This window comes from Aegilops tauschii, chromosome 1 (genome assembly GCF_002575655.3).
Source record: "Aegilops tauschii subsp. strangulata cultivar AL8/78 chromosome 1, Aet v6.0, whole genome shotgun sequence".
Lineage (NCBI taxonomy): Eukaryota > Viridiplantae > Streptophyta > Magnoliopsida > Poales > Poaceae > Aegilops > Aegilops tauschii.
Genome location: NC_053035.3, coordinates 331,432,694 through 331,450,011, shown reverse-complemented (window position 1 = coordinate 331,450,011; position 17,318 = coordinate 331,432,694). Strand labels below are relative to the sequence as shown.

General features: G+C 43.6%; 1 protein-coding gene across 1 annotated transcript; it reads right to left on the bottom strand.

Annotated features, from left to right (window-relative positions):
• Positions 1-156: 156 nt before the first annotated feature.
• LOC109733547 (uncharacterized) lies at positions 157-903 on the bottom strand. The gene has a single exon (XM_020292768.4). The coding sequence runs from the start codon at positions 901-903 to the stop codon at positions 409-411; it is 495 nt and encodes a 164-aa protein (XP_020148357.1). The 3' UTR covers positions 157-408.
• Between the last annotated feature and the right edge of the window lie 16,415 nt (positions 904-17,318).

The window sequence follows — 17,318 nt, the reverse complement described above, 5'->3', positions numbered from 1 at the left end:
GATGCAGAAGCCAGGAGTTAGAACTTCTTTGTTGGGCACATCAGCTTGATATGTTTGCAAAGATTCAATAGAAGAATTCCATTTCACAAAAGAACTGCCTGATCAATCAGTATGCCGCAAAATGGAAGGCGCAAAACATGAAATAGATCACAGGTATTTAGGAACATGAAACTTTTATTGATCTCAAGTGTTTTACTCTAAACTTCCTGATGAAACAGTACACCACTCATACACGGACCCATCGAAATCGAGTCCTGAAATTGTTGGTCCATCTAAAACAGGAACATCACTAGAAAATACTACCAGCCCCTTGGTATCTTCCAGCAACAAGAGCATGAATAATCCATCCACGAACTAGCTGAATTTTGAAGGGGCCGTTGTGACTTGTGAGAGAGCTCGGTGGGGATCCTAGAACGCACCTCGCAGGCGCAGGCTCGGCTCGGCGGTGGACTGCGGCAGCAGGAGGTCGTTGCAGTCGAAGCCGCAGCCGCAGGTGGGGCTCTCGAGGAAGTTGTCGAGGCCGAAGTCGGCGGAGGCGATGCCGACGGAGAAGCCGAGCTGGTCGCCGCTGCGGGTGACCTCGACGATGTTGAGCCAGAAGAAGAGGACCTTGACGGTGACGCCCTGGAGGTTGGTCAGGCGGTCGACGGAGATGCGGCCGCTGATGTCGGGCTTGTACCGGAGCGAGTAGGAGCCCTGGATGGAGAACTCGCAGGTGGAGGAGGAGTTGATGTGCGCCGTGAAGTCGCCGGTGGCGTTGTCGAGGGTGTAGGAGACGACCCCCTTGGGGATGATGCCCGGGGGGAAGTCGAAGGCCGCGAGCGCCTCGTAGGCCGTCGGCTTCGCGGCGGCGGGGCCGGCCACGGCGAGCAGGAGGAGCAGGGGAAGCATCGCGGATTTCATTCTCCTTTTTTTCCTTGGTCTTGAGCGGTGGCTTCGGGGGTAGCTTGCTTGAGGTCGTTGGGAGGAGATCTGGAGATGCGCCGGTGTTAAAAGACAGCGGGTCCACATGCTAGCTAATCTGACAGTGCACCTTGCTTAAGAGCATCTCTAGCAGACCCCGCATAAGTGGTCAAACCCACATAATTTTTGCGTTTTACAATTTTAGGCAAAAAAATGTGCAGAATAGAAACCGTAAAAGTAGTCCAACCTGTAAAAATTTTAAGGGCCACCACAAATGCACACCTGAAACCCTTATCTTTGGAGGTTGGAAGGCCGAATATAGGGGGCCCCGTATACCGGTCAAACCTCGTCGGAGCAAACACGCCGCCGCGGAGTTTACCGGAATCCGCCCTAAACTCGCCGGAATTCATCACCGTACATCGGAAAAGGCCGGTAGACGCCGCAATCGATCGCCGCCGGTTCGAATTGGACGAGCTCGACATCGTCGTGGCCTCCCATGACCTCAGCCTGGCCGCCGGAATCCTCCCGACGCGGCAGGCAAAGGGGCACGGCTCGCCTGGCAATAGAGCAAGGCGCGGACGACGGAGGCGACGGGGCGTGGCCGGCGAGGCTGGGCGCGACCGGCACGGTGACGGGGCGCGACCGGCAGGGACTGGGCGCGACCGATGGGCAATGAGGCGCGGCCGACAGGCGACGGGGCATGGCCTGCGGGCGACGGGGCGCGGCCGACGGGGTTGGGCACGGCCGGCTGGAGGAAGGGGCGGCAACAGCCGGACTGGAGGAAGGAGCTCTTTATTTCAGTTTTACAGTTTGTTTTACAGTGTCTGTTCGGCCGCGCTAGTTTTCGACCCGCAAATGCGATCTTCGTGAAACTGCAAACGCGTTTTGCGGGTCAAGTTTTTGCGGGGTCTGCTAGAGTTGCTCTAACAAAACATGAAATAGTCGAAAGAAAATTTTGTCTTTGGTTAAGAATTCTTTTTGTCTTTTCTATGATATGATGTGTAAAAACACTTCTTTTTTAGAATAATGAACACTTCTCTTTCTATGACGCACCTGTGCTCACACTTCTATTTTACACACGAAAAATACACATCTTGCCTTTTAGGTATTCATTCATGTCTATAAAATTCAGGATTTTCTTCCTAGTACAAACGTACACAAATCTAGATCAAGAATTGGTAAGGCTAAAAGCAGATCAAACGTGGTAGTGTTAGTCTTTGATTGCTTTTTGAGATAGTGAACCGCTCGTATCAAGCGGTACATTGTCATGTTAGTTTCTCGTGTTTTGACCCTTTATTTGATGAAAAGTTCAATATTCCCCTCCCCTCCAACGATGGCCCCTAAAACAAACATGATAGTTGTCCGGAAACCGGCCATCCAACCATGTTCGCATAAATTTTAAATCAGATTTGAACAAACAAGACGATTTTCATCTAAACCAGATGAAAATTTCCAACATATGTCAACTAAACTATAGGACTAGGCTATTCTAACCTAGTCTAAATGATCGTCGGCAGTTGCGACGCCCGTTTCCCACGACAACAAGCTCATCCACCGGCCATGAGCCCCGGTAAGTGAATCTTTAGCGGGAGGGGAAGAGTAGTGGCCTCCACGAAGCTTGGGATAGCTCACCGGCTGGGAGGCCCGGCAAGACGTTGGCGGTGCCATCCTGGAACCCAAGCGGCGATGGTGGCGATCTTCCATGTTCTACCCTTCCACTCTATCAACAGCGGCGAATGTGGACATGACAGCCTCGTGGTGGTGGTGGTGGTGGTGGGACACGAACGGCAGTGGCGGCGTGACCGACACGGAGCTGGTGGCGTCCTTGGTCTCGTCCTCAAATTCCTCTGCCATCATGTTGATGTCCGCGAGCAGGGCATCTCTCTCCGCCCACAGGACGCGCAACCGCCATCGCTCGCGGCGGATCTCACGGGCGCCACAGTAGGATAGGAGTAGCACCCGGTTCTCATCTAGGAAGCTCAAACTGTTCGCCACCATGGTCGTGACGGCGCTGTCGTTCTCCTGGTCGCCGACATTTTGTTCCTCCTCGAGCTGGTGCTCATTGAGGAGCCGGAGGGTGTGCCTTTGGTCCTGCTACGCTTGCCGAAATGTCGCCTCCTGTTCTTCTATCACCATGTCGGTGAAGTGCGCCCGTGCCTGCTCCAAGGTGATACCGGCATGGATCGGTGAGGACGGTGGCCTGCTCGTTGTCGGTCGCCTCGTCCATCGTCCCATCATTGTCGCTGCCCTTCGGTGAGCTAGCCCGCAAGCCAGCCTATACCCGGCGGGCCTTCGGCCGGCAATGCCGGACAACTCCTACTTCTGTTCCGTGGAGAGGTTGTCCCAGAGTGCTTTCAATCTCGAGGCCATGGCGGGCGTGGTGCAAAGAGGAGATCGCGAGCGGAGGTGTGGTGTGCATCTTGCCGGGGCCTGGCCATGTATAAATTGCGAGCGCCGGCGAAGCTAATGGGGCCACGTATTAATGACGACATGCTGATGAATGGGTGGCATTTGCATGCGGGCGCTGGAGTTGGTTTCTCGACAACCGTGCTTGTTTAATGCCAGTGGTCCGATGGACGGGTGGCGCTTACATGCAGAGAGAAGCCGCGTACACCGAGATGTGGTGCGGGCGGTGCTCTCGACCGACATGCCGCTTCAATGCCGGCTCTAGTTAGAGGTCGCGTCCGCTCTGGGCCGACATCTATGGGGTATTGTGATGGCTCGAGAATTTGTGATCTTTTTCGAGTCATTCTTATTGGGTTTCCACCGGATTCTTGCCACTTCTCGGTTATTTCTAACGCTAACCCTTCAAAAGAGAAGAAAAATCCATTTCTCCATTATTTTGGCAGGAAATATCATTTATGGAAGGAAACTAAGAAGGATTACTGCAAATCAAATCAAATGGAACAACTTTCATATGGAAGGCTAAGTCATCAGGCGCAGCAGAGTAAAAGACGGCCTTTCATACGAGCGCAACCGCTCATATGAGCGGTGGTATGTGTTTGGGAACATTGCATGGAAAACAAAAAAAAATCTACGCACACGCAAGATCTATCCATGGAGATGCATAGCTACGAGAGGGGAGAGTATGTCTACGTACCCTTGTAGACCGTTAAGCGGAAGCATTTATCAATGCGGTTGATGTAGTCGTACACCTTCACGATCCACCCGATCAAGTACCGAACACACGACACCTCCGCGTTCAGCACACATTCAGCTCAATGACGTCCTCGCCTTCTCGATCCAGCAAGAGAGGCGAAGTAGTAGATGAGTTCCGGCAGCACGATGGTGTGATGACGGTGATGGTGAAACTATCCGCAGGGCTTCGCCAAGCACAACAGACGTGGACAGAGGAGGAAATAGAACTAGAGGGAGACGGGGCACCGCACACGGCTTGGGGATCGTGGTGTGTGTTGCCCCTATCCCTCCTCACATATATATATATAGGTGGGGGAGGAGGGGAGGCAGCCTAGGGCACCCCAAGAGGGCCGGCGACCGCCTTGGGTTCCTGCCCTGGCCGCGCCCCCTTCCTTTCTTGGCGCTGGGGAGGAAGGCAGGAGGGGTGCCCCCCCTTTCCTTTCTCTCATGTGGAGGGAAGGCAGGAGGGGCTAGCCCTCTTCGTTTTCCTTCCCTAGGGCCGGCGGCCTAGAGGTGGGGCGCGCCAGCCCTTGTGGGCTGGTGTGCTCCCATCGTTTGGCCCATATGGCCCAATAACCTCCTCGAACCCCTTCCGGTGATCCGATGAATACCCGGTACACTCCGAAACCTTTCCTGTGACCAAATAGCATTGTCCTATATATAAATCTTTACCTCCGGACCATTCTGGAGCTCCTCGTCATGTCCGTGATCTCATCCGGGACTCCGAACAACATTCGGTCACTATTTCACATAACTCATATAATACTATATCGTCAACGAACGTTAAGCGTGCGGACCCTACGGGTTCGAGAATGATGTAGACATGATCGAGACGCTTCTCCGGTCAATAACATATACCGGAACCTGGATGCCCATATTGGTTCCTACATATTCTACGAAGATCTTTATCGGTCGAACCTTTATGACAACATACGTAGTTCCCTTTGTCTGTCGGTATGTTACTTGGCCAAGATTCGATCGTCGGTATCTCCATACCTAGTTCAATCTCGTCACCGGCAAGTCTCTTTACTCGTTCCATAATACATCATCTTGCAACTAACTCCTTAGTCACTTTGCTTGCAAGCTTCTTGTGATGTGTATTACCGAGAGGACCCAGAGATACCTCTCCGTCATACAAAGTGACAAATCCCAATCTTAATTCATGCCAACTCAAACACACCTTCAGAGATACCTGTAGAGCATGTTTATGATCACCCAGTTACGTTGTTATGTTTGATAGCACACAAGGTATTCCTCAAGTATCCGGGAGTTGCATGATCTCATGGTCGAAGGAATATGTATTTGACATTAAGAAAGCAGTAGCAATAAACTGAACGATCATATGCTAAGCTAACGAATGGGCCTTGTCCATCACATCATTCTCCTAATGATGTGATCCCGTTATCAAGTGACAACTCATGTCTATGGTTAGGAAACCTTAACCATCTTTGGTCAGCGAGCTAGTCTAGTAGAGGCTCACTAGTGACACGGTATTTGTTTATGTATCCACACATGTATTTAAGTTTCCGGTCAATACAATTCTAGCATGAATAATAAATCTTTATCATGAATAAGGATATTAAGGATATATAATAATAACAACTTTAATATTGCCTCTAGGGCATATTTCCATCAGTCTCTCACTTGCACTAGAGTCAGTAATCTAGATTACATAGTAATGAATCTAACACCCATGGAGTCTTGGTGCTGATCATGTTTTGCCCATGGAATAGGTTTAGTCAACAGGTCTGCTATGTATTTTGCAAATTTCTATGTCTCCATCTTTGACCTTTTCACGAATGGAGTTGAAGCGTCTCTTGATGTGTTTGGTTCTCTTGTGAAACCTGGATTCCTTCGCTAAGGCAATTGCTCCAGTGTTGTCACAAAAGATTTTCATTGGACCCTATGCATTGGGTATTACACCCGGATCGGATATGAACTCCTTCATCCAGTCTCCTTCATGCGCTGCTTCCGAAGCAGCTATGTACTCCGCTTCACACGTAGATCCCGCCACGACGCTGATACATCTCCAACGTATCTATAATTTTTGATTGTCCCATGTTGTTATATTATCATTCTTGGATGTTTTACAATCATTTTATATCATTTTTTGGGACTAACCTATTGACATGGTGCCAAGTGCCAGTTGCTGTTTTCTGCTTGTTTTTTACATCGCACGAAATCAATACCAAATGGAGTCCAAATGCAGCGAAACTTTTTGTGGATTTTTTTGGGACCAGAAGACACCTGATGGGCCGGAGAAGCACCTGGGGGTGCCCCGAGGGGGGCACAACCCACCAGGGTGCGCCTAGGCCCCCAGGCGCGCCCAGGTGGGTTGTGCCCACCTCGGGGGCCGCCGCAAGTTCCAAAAACCACAGATCCAATCTAGACACCATCATGGAGGGGTTCATCATGCCCGTTGGTGCCTCTCCAATGATGCGTGAGTAGTTCTTTGTAGACCCGCGAGTCTGTAGTTAGTAGCTAGATGGCTTTCTCTCTCTTTTGATACTCAATACAATGGCCTCTTGGAGATCCATATGATGTAATTCTTTTTGCGATGTGTTTGTTGGGATCCGATGAACTTTGAGTTTATGATCAGATCTATCTTTTTATCCATGAAAGTTATTCGAGTCTTCTTTGAATCTCTTATATGCATGATTGCTCATAGCCTCGTATTTTTTCTCCGATATTTGAGTTTTGTTTGGCCAACTTGATCTATTTATCTTGCAATGGGAAGAGGTGCTTTGTGATGGATTCGGTCTTACGGTGCTTGATCTCAGTGACAAAAGGGGAACCGACACGTATGTATCGTTGCCATTAAGGATAACAAGATGGGGTCTATTTCTACATAAATAGATCTTGTCTACATCATGCCATCGTTCTTATTGCATTACTCCGTTTTCCATGAACTTAATACACTAGATGCATGCTGGATAGCGGTCGATGTGTGGAGTAATAGTAGTAGATGCAGGCAGGAGTCGGTCTACTAATCTTGGACGTGATGCCTATATAATGATCATTGCCTGGATATCGTCATGATTATTTGAAGTTCTATCAATTGCCCAACAGTAATTTGTTCACCCACTGTTTGTTATTTTTCTCGAGAGAAGCCACTAGTGAAATCTACGACCCCCGAGTCTCTTCTTTATTATATTTGCCTTTGCGATCTATTTTTATTTGCTTTTATTTTCAGATCTATTAAACCAAAAATACAAAAATACCTTGTTGTACTTTATTTTATTTGGCGATCTATCTATCAATTTATTACAACTTTCTCACGTCCATTTGCCAATTTATGGCGTCGTTGCTCGAAAGGGATTGACAACCCCTTTAATACGTCGGGTTGCGAGTATTTGTTATTTGTGTGCAGGTGCCGCTCACATAGTGTTGCGTGGTTCTCCTACTGGTTCGATAACCTTGGTCTCATCACGGAGGTAAATACCTACCGTTGTTGTGCTGCATCATCCCTTCCTCTTTGGGGAAATACCGACGTAGTTCTAGCAGACATCAAAAGAAATTTCTGGCGCCGTTGCTGGGGAGACATCATCAACATCTACCAGGTTCCTAATCACTAATCTCATCTCCTTGCAATTTACATTATTTGCCATTTGCCTCTCGTTTTCCTCTTCCCCACTTCACAAAAATTTGCCATTTTCTTCGCCCTCTTTTTCGTTTTCCCTTTTCTCGTCAGATCCCATGTTTGCTTGTGTTGCCTTGTGCCTTTTATTTGCTTGCATCTTTGCTTGCTAAAAATCTATTGATATTGATCCTTATCCACTTGCTAATCTTTTCAAGAGATCCAATTATGATGAACCAATTGCTAGTAAATTGAGTTCACTAGATTATCTTTATGAAGTTTTGCTTGGGATTTATGAATCCGAAAATTGTGATGAAGTGTTAAACGAAGGAATCTATAAAGTGATTCATGATAGCTCCTATGAAAAGCATGATTACAATGATGTTATTATAAATTCTATTAATGTTAGTTGTGTTAATGATATGCAAAACCCTAGGCTTGGGGATGCTAATTTTGATATGTCCACTACTTATTGCAACGATCATGATTGGGGTGATTCTTCTTACGATCTTGAAAATTTATTTAACCCTCATGATGAATATGTTTGCGATAATATTGAAAGTGGGTTTGGAAGGGTGTCAACTCTAGGTAATAATGATCCCACTACTTTAGAGAATGATCAATCTTATGAAATTTTTGACAAAACTGGGCTTGGAGAGGTCATGACTTTATTTGATGATAATCCCACTATTTTGGACGAGTGTCAACTTTGCATGCATGTGGATCATGAAGAGAATATTTTATGTCATAGTTATATTGTTGAATTTGATTATGATCCTACATGTAATTATTATAAGAGAGGAAAATATGGTTGTAGAAAATTTCATGTTACTAAATTTCCTCTCGTTATGCTGAGATTGCTATTGTTTCCTTCTTCTTCTTCTTTGCGTATGCTAGAAATTACTTGTCTTGATAATTTGTTTTCCTATAAAATGCCTATGCATAGGAAGTATGCTAGACTTAAATGTGTTTGTCACATGATTTATGATGCTCTCTTTGTGTTTCAATTGTTATCTTTCATGTGAGCATCAATAAAACCTTATGCCTAGCTAGGGGCGTAAAACGATAGCGCTTGTTGGGAGGCAACCCAATGAATAAAATTTATTTTTGCTTTTTTCTTTCTTTTCTTGAGTGTTTGCACAATTATGTTACTGTTATGATTGTGTTTTTTGTGTTTTAGTTAGTGTTTGTGCCAAGCAAAGCCTTTGGGATCATGTTGGGTGACAGTTGATTTGATCTTGTTGAAAAACAGAAACTTTTGCGCTCAGAAAAATAATTTTCATAAATCACAGAAACGTGATTTTGCTCTGAATTTTTTACACGAGATTTATATACAAATTTCCCATGTGTTCCTTTTTTTTCAGAATTTTTGGAGTTACAAAAGTATTCGAAGTTTTCAGATTGCTACAGACTGTTCTGTTTTTGACAGATTCTATTTTCTTTGCGTTGTGTGCTTGTTTTGATGATTCTATGGTTTCCTTTGAAGATTTTTTGCCATAAAAAAGTTGGAATACAGTAGATATAATGCAAAAATAAAATATGAATGGGTTTGCAACAATATTTATAGTAGTGATTTGCTTTCTTATACTGACGGATCTCGCGAAGGTTTTGTTGAGTTTTGTGTGATTGAAGTTTTGAAGTTTTGGGTGATATTACGATGGATGAAGGAGTAAGGATTAGCAAAATGCTAAGCTTGGGGATGCCCTGAGGCACCCCAAGATAATATTCAAGAAGTATCAAGCAACTAAGCTTGGGGATGGCCCCGAGTGGCATCCCCTCTTTCTTCTAACAACCATCGGTATTTTACTTGGAGCTATATTTTTATTCATCACATATCATGAATTTTGCTTGAAGCGTCTTGTTTGATATGAGTCTTTGCTTGTTTTGCTTTTTATTTTAAGTCTTGAATCCTTGCTGGCCACACCTATTTGAGAGAGCCAAAATTATGCCATGACTTGTTAGAATTGCTCTCTATGCTTCACTTAAATCTTTATGAGCTATGGAATTGCTCTAGTGCTTCACTTATATCTTTTTGAGCATGGTGTGCTTTAGTATTTTTGAAGAAATGCTCTCATGCTTCACTTAGATTTATTTGAGAGTTAGTAATTTTTTTGAAGAAATTCTCTCTTGCTTCACTTAGATTATTTTGAGAGAAAGAATTGTGATGCTCATGTTCTTCACTTATATTTGTTTGAGCTTATCAAAAGCAACATATGAAATTAGTCCCAAAGTGATAGATATCCGAGGAGGATATAATAAAAACTTTCATGAAGATCACTAGACAAAATAAACTTGATTCCTTGTAATAGTTTTGAGATATGATGATAGTGATACGTGAGTCATGTTGATGAATAATTATGCTTTAGTAAGAATATTGGTGTTAATGTTTGTGATTCCTTATGCAAGCACGAAAGTCAATAGTTATGCAATGAAATTACATCCTACTTGTGGTGCACTATTCGGTGTTAGTTATGCTTAATGCTCCCTTATGAGATTTTTCGTTTCTTGGTTGGATGCTTCTCAATCTTTTGCTAGCCTTCATTTGCACTAAGTATGATCGCTACTTGTGCATCCAAAATCCTTTAAAACCAGTTTTTGCCACATGAGTCCACTATACCTACCTATATGCGTTATTCTTTTGCCGTTCTAAGCAAATTTGTATATGCCATCTCTAATTTTCAAAATAAATTCCCTTTTGTGTGCTCGTACCGCTCATGAAACGGTAGGGGGTGGCTGATATATTTCCATGCTAGATATGTTATTCTCAAGATGAGTGTTTATTCACTTGTAATTGCACGAGAGTACGGCAAAGGTTTTAGGGATGCCCAGGCCCGAAATGAAAAATGAATTTACTTTATGTTGTCAAATAATAAATTCCTTGGAAAGTGATGGTATGGAAGGCACCCGTGGATACGGTTAGCCATGGAAAGTGAAAGTATGGTGGGAAAAGAAATAAACTTTATTTTCTGTTTGGGAACCGCCTATGATATATCTAGCATGGAAATTATTGGGAACTACTCGACCGTTTTCGTTGACAGGAAAATCATGCCAACCAAAATGTTTTATCTCTATCTTTTTGCTTTGAGCTCTGGCACCTCTACAAACCCCTACTTCCCTCTGCGAAGGGCCTTTCATTTACTTTATGCAATTTATATTTTTACTTGAGTCTCCATCTTCTCTTATAAAGCACCAACTAAGGGGCACTATGATCGTACTTGAGCATTGGGTGTAGCTAATATGCGAGTGTGTTTCATGAATGGATCAATGATTGAGCATAATGGGCTAGGGATAACTTGCTTTAGTGTTGATATTTTGAAAGACATGGTTGTTTGTTGATATACTTGAGTATTAAAGTCCTCATGTCAAAACTAGACTATTGCTTTGAACCATATAAAAGTCCAAATGTCCATGCTACAAAGAAAAGAATATGTGACGAACATGTTAGGCAGAATTCCACATCAAAAATTCTGTTTTTATCATTTACCTACTCGAGGACGAGCAGGAATTAAGCTTGGGGATGCTGATACGTCTTCAACGTATCTATAATTTTTGATTGTTCCATGCTGTTATATTATCATTCTTGGATGTTTTACAATCATTTTATATCATTTTTTGGGACTAACCTATTGACATAGTGCCAAGTGCCAGTTGTTGTTTTCTGCTTGTTTTTACATCGCGGGAAATCTATACCAAACGGAGTCCAAATGCAGAGAAAATTTTTGTGGATTTTTTTGAACCAGAAGACACCTGATGGGCCGGAGAAGCACCTGGGGGTGCCCCGAGGGGGAACAACCCACCAGGGCGCGCCTGGGCCCCCAGGTGGGTTGTGCCCACCTCGGTGGCCTCCCACACCGCCTCTTTGCTCTATAAATACCCCAATATTCCATAAACCCTAGGGGAGTCGACGAAAATCAATTCCAGCCGCCACAAGTTCCAGAAACCACAGATCCAGTCTAGACACCATCACGGAGGGGTTCATCATGCCCATTGGTGCCTCTCCGATGATGCGTGAGTAGTTCTTTATAGACCTATGGGTCCGTAGTTAGTAGCTAGATGGCTTCCTCTCTCTCTCTTTTGATTATCAATACAATGATCTCTTGGAGATCCATATGATGTAACTCTTTTTGCGGTGTGTTTGTTGGGATCCGATGAACTTTGAGTTTGTGATCAGATCTATCTTTTTATCCATGAAAGTTATTCGAGTCTTCTTTGAATCTCTTATATGCATGATTGCTTATAGCCTCGTATTTTTCTCCGATATTTGAGTTTTGTTTGGCCAACTTGACCTATTTATCTTGCAATGGGAAGAGGTGCTTTGTGATGGATTCGGTCTTACGGTGCTTGATCTCAGTGACAAAAGGGGAACCGACACGTATGTATCGTTGCCATTAAGGATAACAAGATGGGGTCTATTTCTACATAAATAGATCTTGTCTACATCATGTCATCGTTCTTATTGCATTACTCCGTTTTCCATGAACTTAATACACTAGATGCATGCTGGATAGCGGTCGATGTGTGGAGTAATAGTAGTAGATGCAGGCAGGAGTCGGTCTACTAATCTTGGACATGATGCCTATATAATGATCATTGCCTGGATATCGTCATGATTATTTTAAGTTCTATCAATTGCCCAACAGTAATTTGTTCACTCACCGTTTGCTATTTTTCTCGAGAGAAGCCACTAGTGAAATCTACGGCCCCCGGGTCTCTTCTTTATTATATTTGCCTTTACGATCTATTTTTATTTGCTTTTATTTTCAGATCTATTAAACCAAAAATACAAAAATACCTTCTTGCACTTTATTTTATTTGGCGATCTATCTATCAATTTATTACAACTTTCTCACGTCCATTTGCCAATTTCTGGCGCCGTCGCCCGAAAGGGATTGACAACCCCTTTAATACGTCGGGTTGCGAGTATTTGTTATTTGTGTGCAGGTGCCGTTCACGTAGTGTTGCATGGTTCTCCTACTGGTTCGATAACCTTGGTCTCATCAGTGAGGGAAATACCTACTATTGTTGTGCTGCATCATCCCTTCCTCTTTGGGGAAATACCGACGTAGTTCTAGCAGACATCAGACGCTCTGCTTGGAACTGCACCAACTGACAGCTCCACCATTCAATATAAATATGTATCCGGTTTGTGACTTAGAGTCATCCGGATTTGTGTCGAAGCTAGCATCAACGTAACCCTTTATGACGAGCTCTTCGTCACCTCCATAAACGATAAACATATCCTTGGTCCTTTTCAGGTACTTTAGGATGTTCTTGACCGCTGTCCAGTAATCCACTCCTGGATTACTTTGGTACCTTCCTGCCAAACTTATGGCAAGGCACACATCAGGTCTGGTACACAGCATGGCATACATAATAGAACCTATGGTTGAGGCATAGGGAATGACTTTCATTTTCTCTCTATCTTCTGCCGTGGTCGGACATTGAGTCTGACTCAATTTCGCACCTTGAAACACTGGCAAGAACCCTTTATTTGACCAATCCATTTTGAACTTCTTCAGAAGTTTGTCAACGTATGTGCTTTGGGAAAGTCCTATTAAGCATCTCGATCTATCCCTATAGATCTTGTTGCCCAATATATAAGCAGCTTCACCGAGGTCTTTCATTGAAAAATTCTTATCAATTATCCTTATATGTTATCCAGAAATTATATATCATTTCCAATCAACAATATGTCATCCACATATAATATTAGAAATGCTACAGAGCTCCCACTCACTTTCTGGTAAATACAGACTTCACCGTAAGTCTGCATAAAACCATATGCTTTAATCACCTCATCAAAGCGTATATTCCAACTCCGAGATGCTTGCACCAGTCCATAGATGGATCGCCGAAGCTTGCACACTATGTTAGCACCTTTAGGATCGACAAAACCTTCTGGTTGAATCATATACAACTCTTCTTTGAGACATCCATTAAGGAATGCAGTTTTGACGTCCATTTACCAGATTTCATAATCATAAAATGCGGCAATTGCAAACATGATTCGGACAGACTTAAGCATCGCTACAGGTGAGAAAGTCCCATCGTAGTCAATCCGTTGAACTTGTCGAAAACCTTTTGCGACAAGTCGAGCTTTGTAGACAGTGATATTACCATCAGCGTCTGTCTTCTTCTTGAAGATCCATTTATTCTCAATGGCTTGCCGATCATCGGGCAAGTCCACCAAAGTCCACACTTTGTTCTCATACGTGGATCCTATCTTAGATTTCATGGCCTCAAGCCATTTGTCGGAATATGGGCTCATCATAGCTTCTTCATAGTTCGTAGGTTCGCCGTGGTCTAATAACATGACTTTCAGGATAGGATTACAGTACCACTCTGGTGCGGTACGTGTTCTGGTCGACCTACGAAGTTCAGTAGTTTCTTTAGGTATCCTATGAAGACGCACTTGATCTGAAGTTTCATGATCACCATCATTAGCTTCCTCTCTAGTTGGTGTAGGCATCACGGAAACGATTTTCCCTGGTGTGCTACTTTCCAATTCAAGGGAAGGTACAACTACCTCATCAAGTTCTAGTTTCCTCCCACTCACTTCTTTCGAGAGAAACTCTTTCTCTAAAAATGACCCATTCTTAGCAACAAAGATCTTGCCTTCGGATCTATGGTAGAAGGTGTACCCAATAGTTTCTTTAGGTATCCTATGAAGACGCACTTCTTCGATTTGGGTTCGAGCTTATCAGGCTGAAGTCTTTTCACATAAGCATCGCATCCCCAAACTTTAAGAAATGACAGCTTAGGTTTCTTTCCAAACCATAGTTCATACGGTGTCGTCTCAACGGATTTAGACGATGCCCTACTTAACGTGAATGCGATTGTCTCTAATGCATAACCCCAAAATGATAAAGCCAAATCGGTAAGAGACATCGTAGAACGCACTATATCTAATAAAGTACGGTCACGACGTTCGGACACACCATTACACTGTGGTGTTCCAGGTGGCATGAGTTGTGAAACAATTTCACATTGTCTTAAGTGAAGGCCAAACTCGTAACTCAAATATTCGTCTCCACGATCAGATCGTAGAAACTTTATTTTCTTGCTACGATGATTCTCTACTTCACTATGAAATTCTTTGAACTTTTCAAATGTTTCAGAGTTGTGTTTCCTCAAGTAGATATACCCATACCTACTTAAATCATTTGTAAAGGTTAGAAAATAACGATACCCGCCGCGTGCCTCAACACTCATCGGACCGCATACATCGGTATGTATTATTTCCAATAATTCATTAGCTCGCTCCATTGTTCCGGAGAACAGAGTTTTAGTCCTCTTGCCCATGAGGCATGGTTCACAAGTATCAAATGATTCATAATCAAGTGATTCCAAAAGTCCATCCTCATGGAGTTTCTTCATGCGCTTTACACCAATATGACCTAAACGACAGTGCCACAAGTATGTTGCACTATCATTATCAACTTTGCATCTTTTGGCATCAATATTATGAATATGTGTATCACTACGATCGAGATTCAACATGAATAGACCATTCATCAAAGGTGCACGACCATAAAAGATATTACTCATATAAATAGAACAACCATTATTATCTGACTTAAATGAATAACCGTCTCGCAATAAACAAGATCCAGATATAATGTTCATGCTCAACGCTGGCACCAAATAACAATTATTGAGGTCTAAAACTAATCACGAAGGTAGATGTAGACGTAGCGTGCTGACGGCGATCACATCAACCTTGGAACCATTTCCAACATGCATCGTCACCTCGTCCTTAGCCAATCTTCGTTTATTCCGCAGCTCCTGTTTCGAGTTACAAATATGAACAACCGAACCAGTATCAAATACCCATGCGCCACTACAAGCATTAGTAAGGAACGCATCAATAACATGTATATCAAATATACCTTTGTTCACTTTGCCATCCTTCTTATCTGCCAAATATTTGGGGCAGTTCCGCTTCCAGTGACCATTTCCCTTGCAGTAGAAGCACTCAGTTTCAGGCTTGGGTCCAGCTTTGGGCTTCTTCATGGAAGCTGCAACTTGCTTGCCATTCTTCTTGAAGTTCCCTTTCTTTCCCTTGCCCTTTTTCTTGAAACTAGTGGTCTTGTTAACCATCAATACTTGATGATCCTTCATGATTTCTACCTCCGTGGCCTTAAGCATTGCAAAAAGCTCGCGAATTGTTTTCTCCATCCCTTGCATATTATAGTTCATCACAAAGGCTTTATAGCTTGGTGGCAGTGACTGAAGAACTCTGTCAATAAAACTCTCAGGTGGAAGATCAATTCCCAACTGAGTCAGTGGTTGTGGTACCCAGACATTCTGAGTACGTGTTCACTGACAGAACTGTTCTCCTCCATCTTACAGCTATAGAACTTGTTGGAGACTTCATATCTCTCAACCCGAGCATTAGCTTGAAATATCAATTTTAGCTCTTGGAACATCTCACATGCTCTGTGGCATTCAAAACGTCTTTGAAGTCCCGGTTCTAGGCCGTAAAACATGGCACACTAAACTATCGAGTAGTCATTAGATCGAGCCTGCCAGACGTTCATAACATCTGCAGCAGCTCCTGCAGCAGGTCTGTCACCTAGCGATGCATCAAGGACATAATTCTTCTGTGCAGCAATGAGGATAATCCTCAAGTCACGGACCCAGTCCGTGTAGTTGCTACCATCATCTTTCAACTTAGCTTTCTCTAGGAACGTATTAAAATTCAGGGGAACGGTAGCACGGGCCATTGATCTACAACATAGATATGCAAAAACTATTAAGACTAAGTTCATGATAAATTAAGTTCAGTTAATCAAATTACTAATGAACTCCCACTTAAATTAACATCCCTCAAGTTATCTAAGTGATACATGATCCAAATCAACTAACCCATGTCCGATCATCACGTGAGATGGGGTAGTCATCAATGGTGAACATCTCTATGTTGATCATATCTACTATATGACTCACGTTCGACCTTTCGGTCTCTAGTGTTCCGAGACCATGTCTGTACATGCTAGGCTCTTCAAGTTTAACCCAAGTATTCTGCTTGTGCAAAACTGGCTTACACCCGTTGTATGTGAACGTAGAGTCTATCACACCTGATCATCACAAGGTGCTTCGAAACGACGAACTTTAGCAATGGTGCATACTCGGGGAGAACATTTTTATCTTTGAAATTTAGTGAAGGGATCGTCTTATCATGCTACCGTCTTTCCTTTTTTTGCGGGGAATGCTACCGTCATTCTAAGCAAAATAAGATGCATAAAGGATAAACATCACATGCAATCAAAATATGTGACATGATATGGCCATCATCATCTTGTGCTTTTGATCTCCATCTCCAAAGCATCGGCATGATCTCCATCGTCACCGGTGTGACACCTCGATCTCCATCGTTGCGTCGGGGTCATCTTGCCAACTATTGCTTCTACAACTATTGCTAACGCATAGTGATAAAGTAAAGCAATTACATGGCGCTTAATGATTGACACGCAGGTCATACAATAATTAAAAGACAACCCTAAGGCTCCTGCCATTGTCAATATTACAAAACATGATCATCTCATACAATAACATATATCACATCACGTCTTGACCATATCACATCACAACATACCCTGCAAAAATAAGTTAGACGTCCTCTACTTTGTTGTTGCAAGTTTTACGTGGCTGCTACACGCAACTAGCAAGAACCGTTCTTACCTACGCAAACCCACAG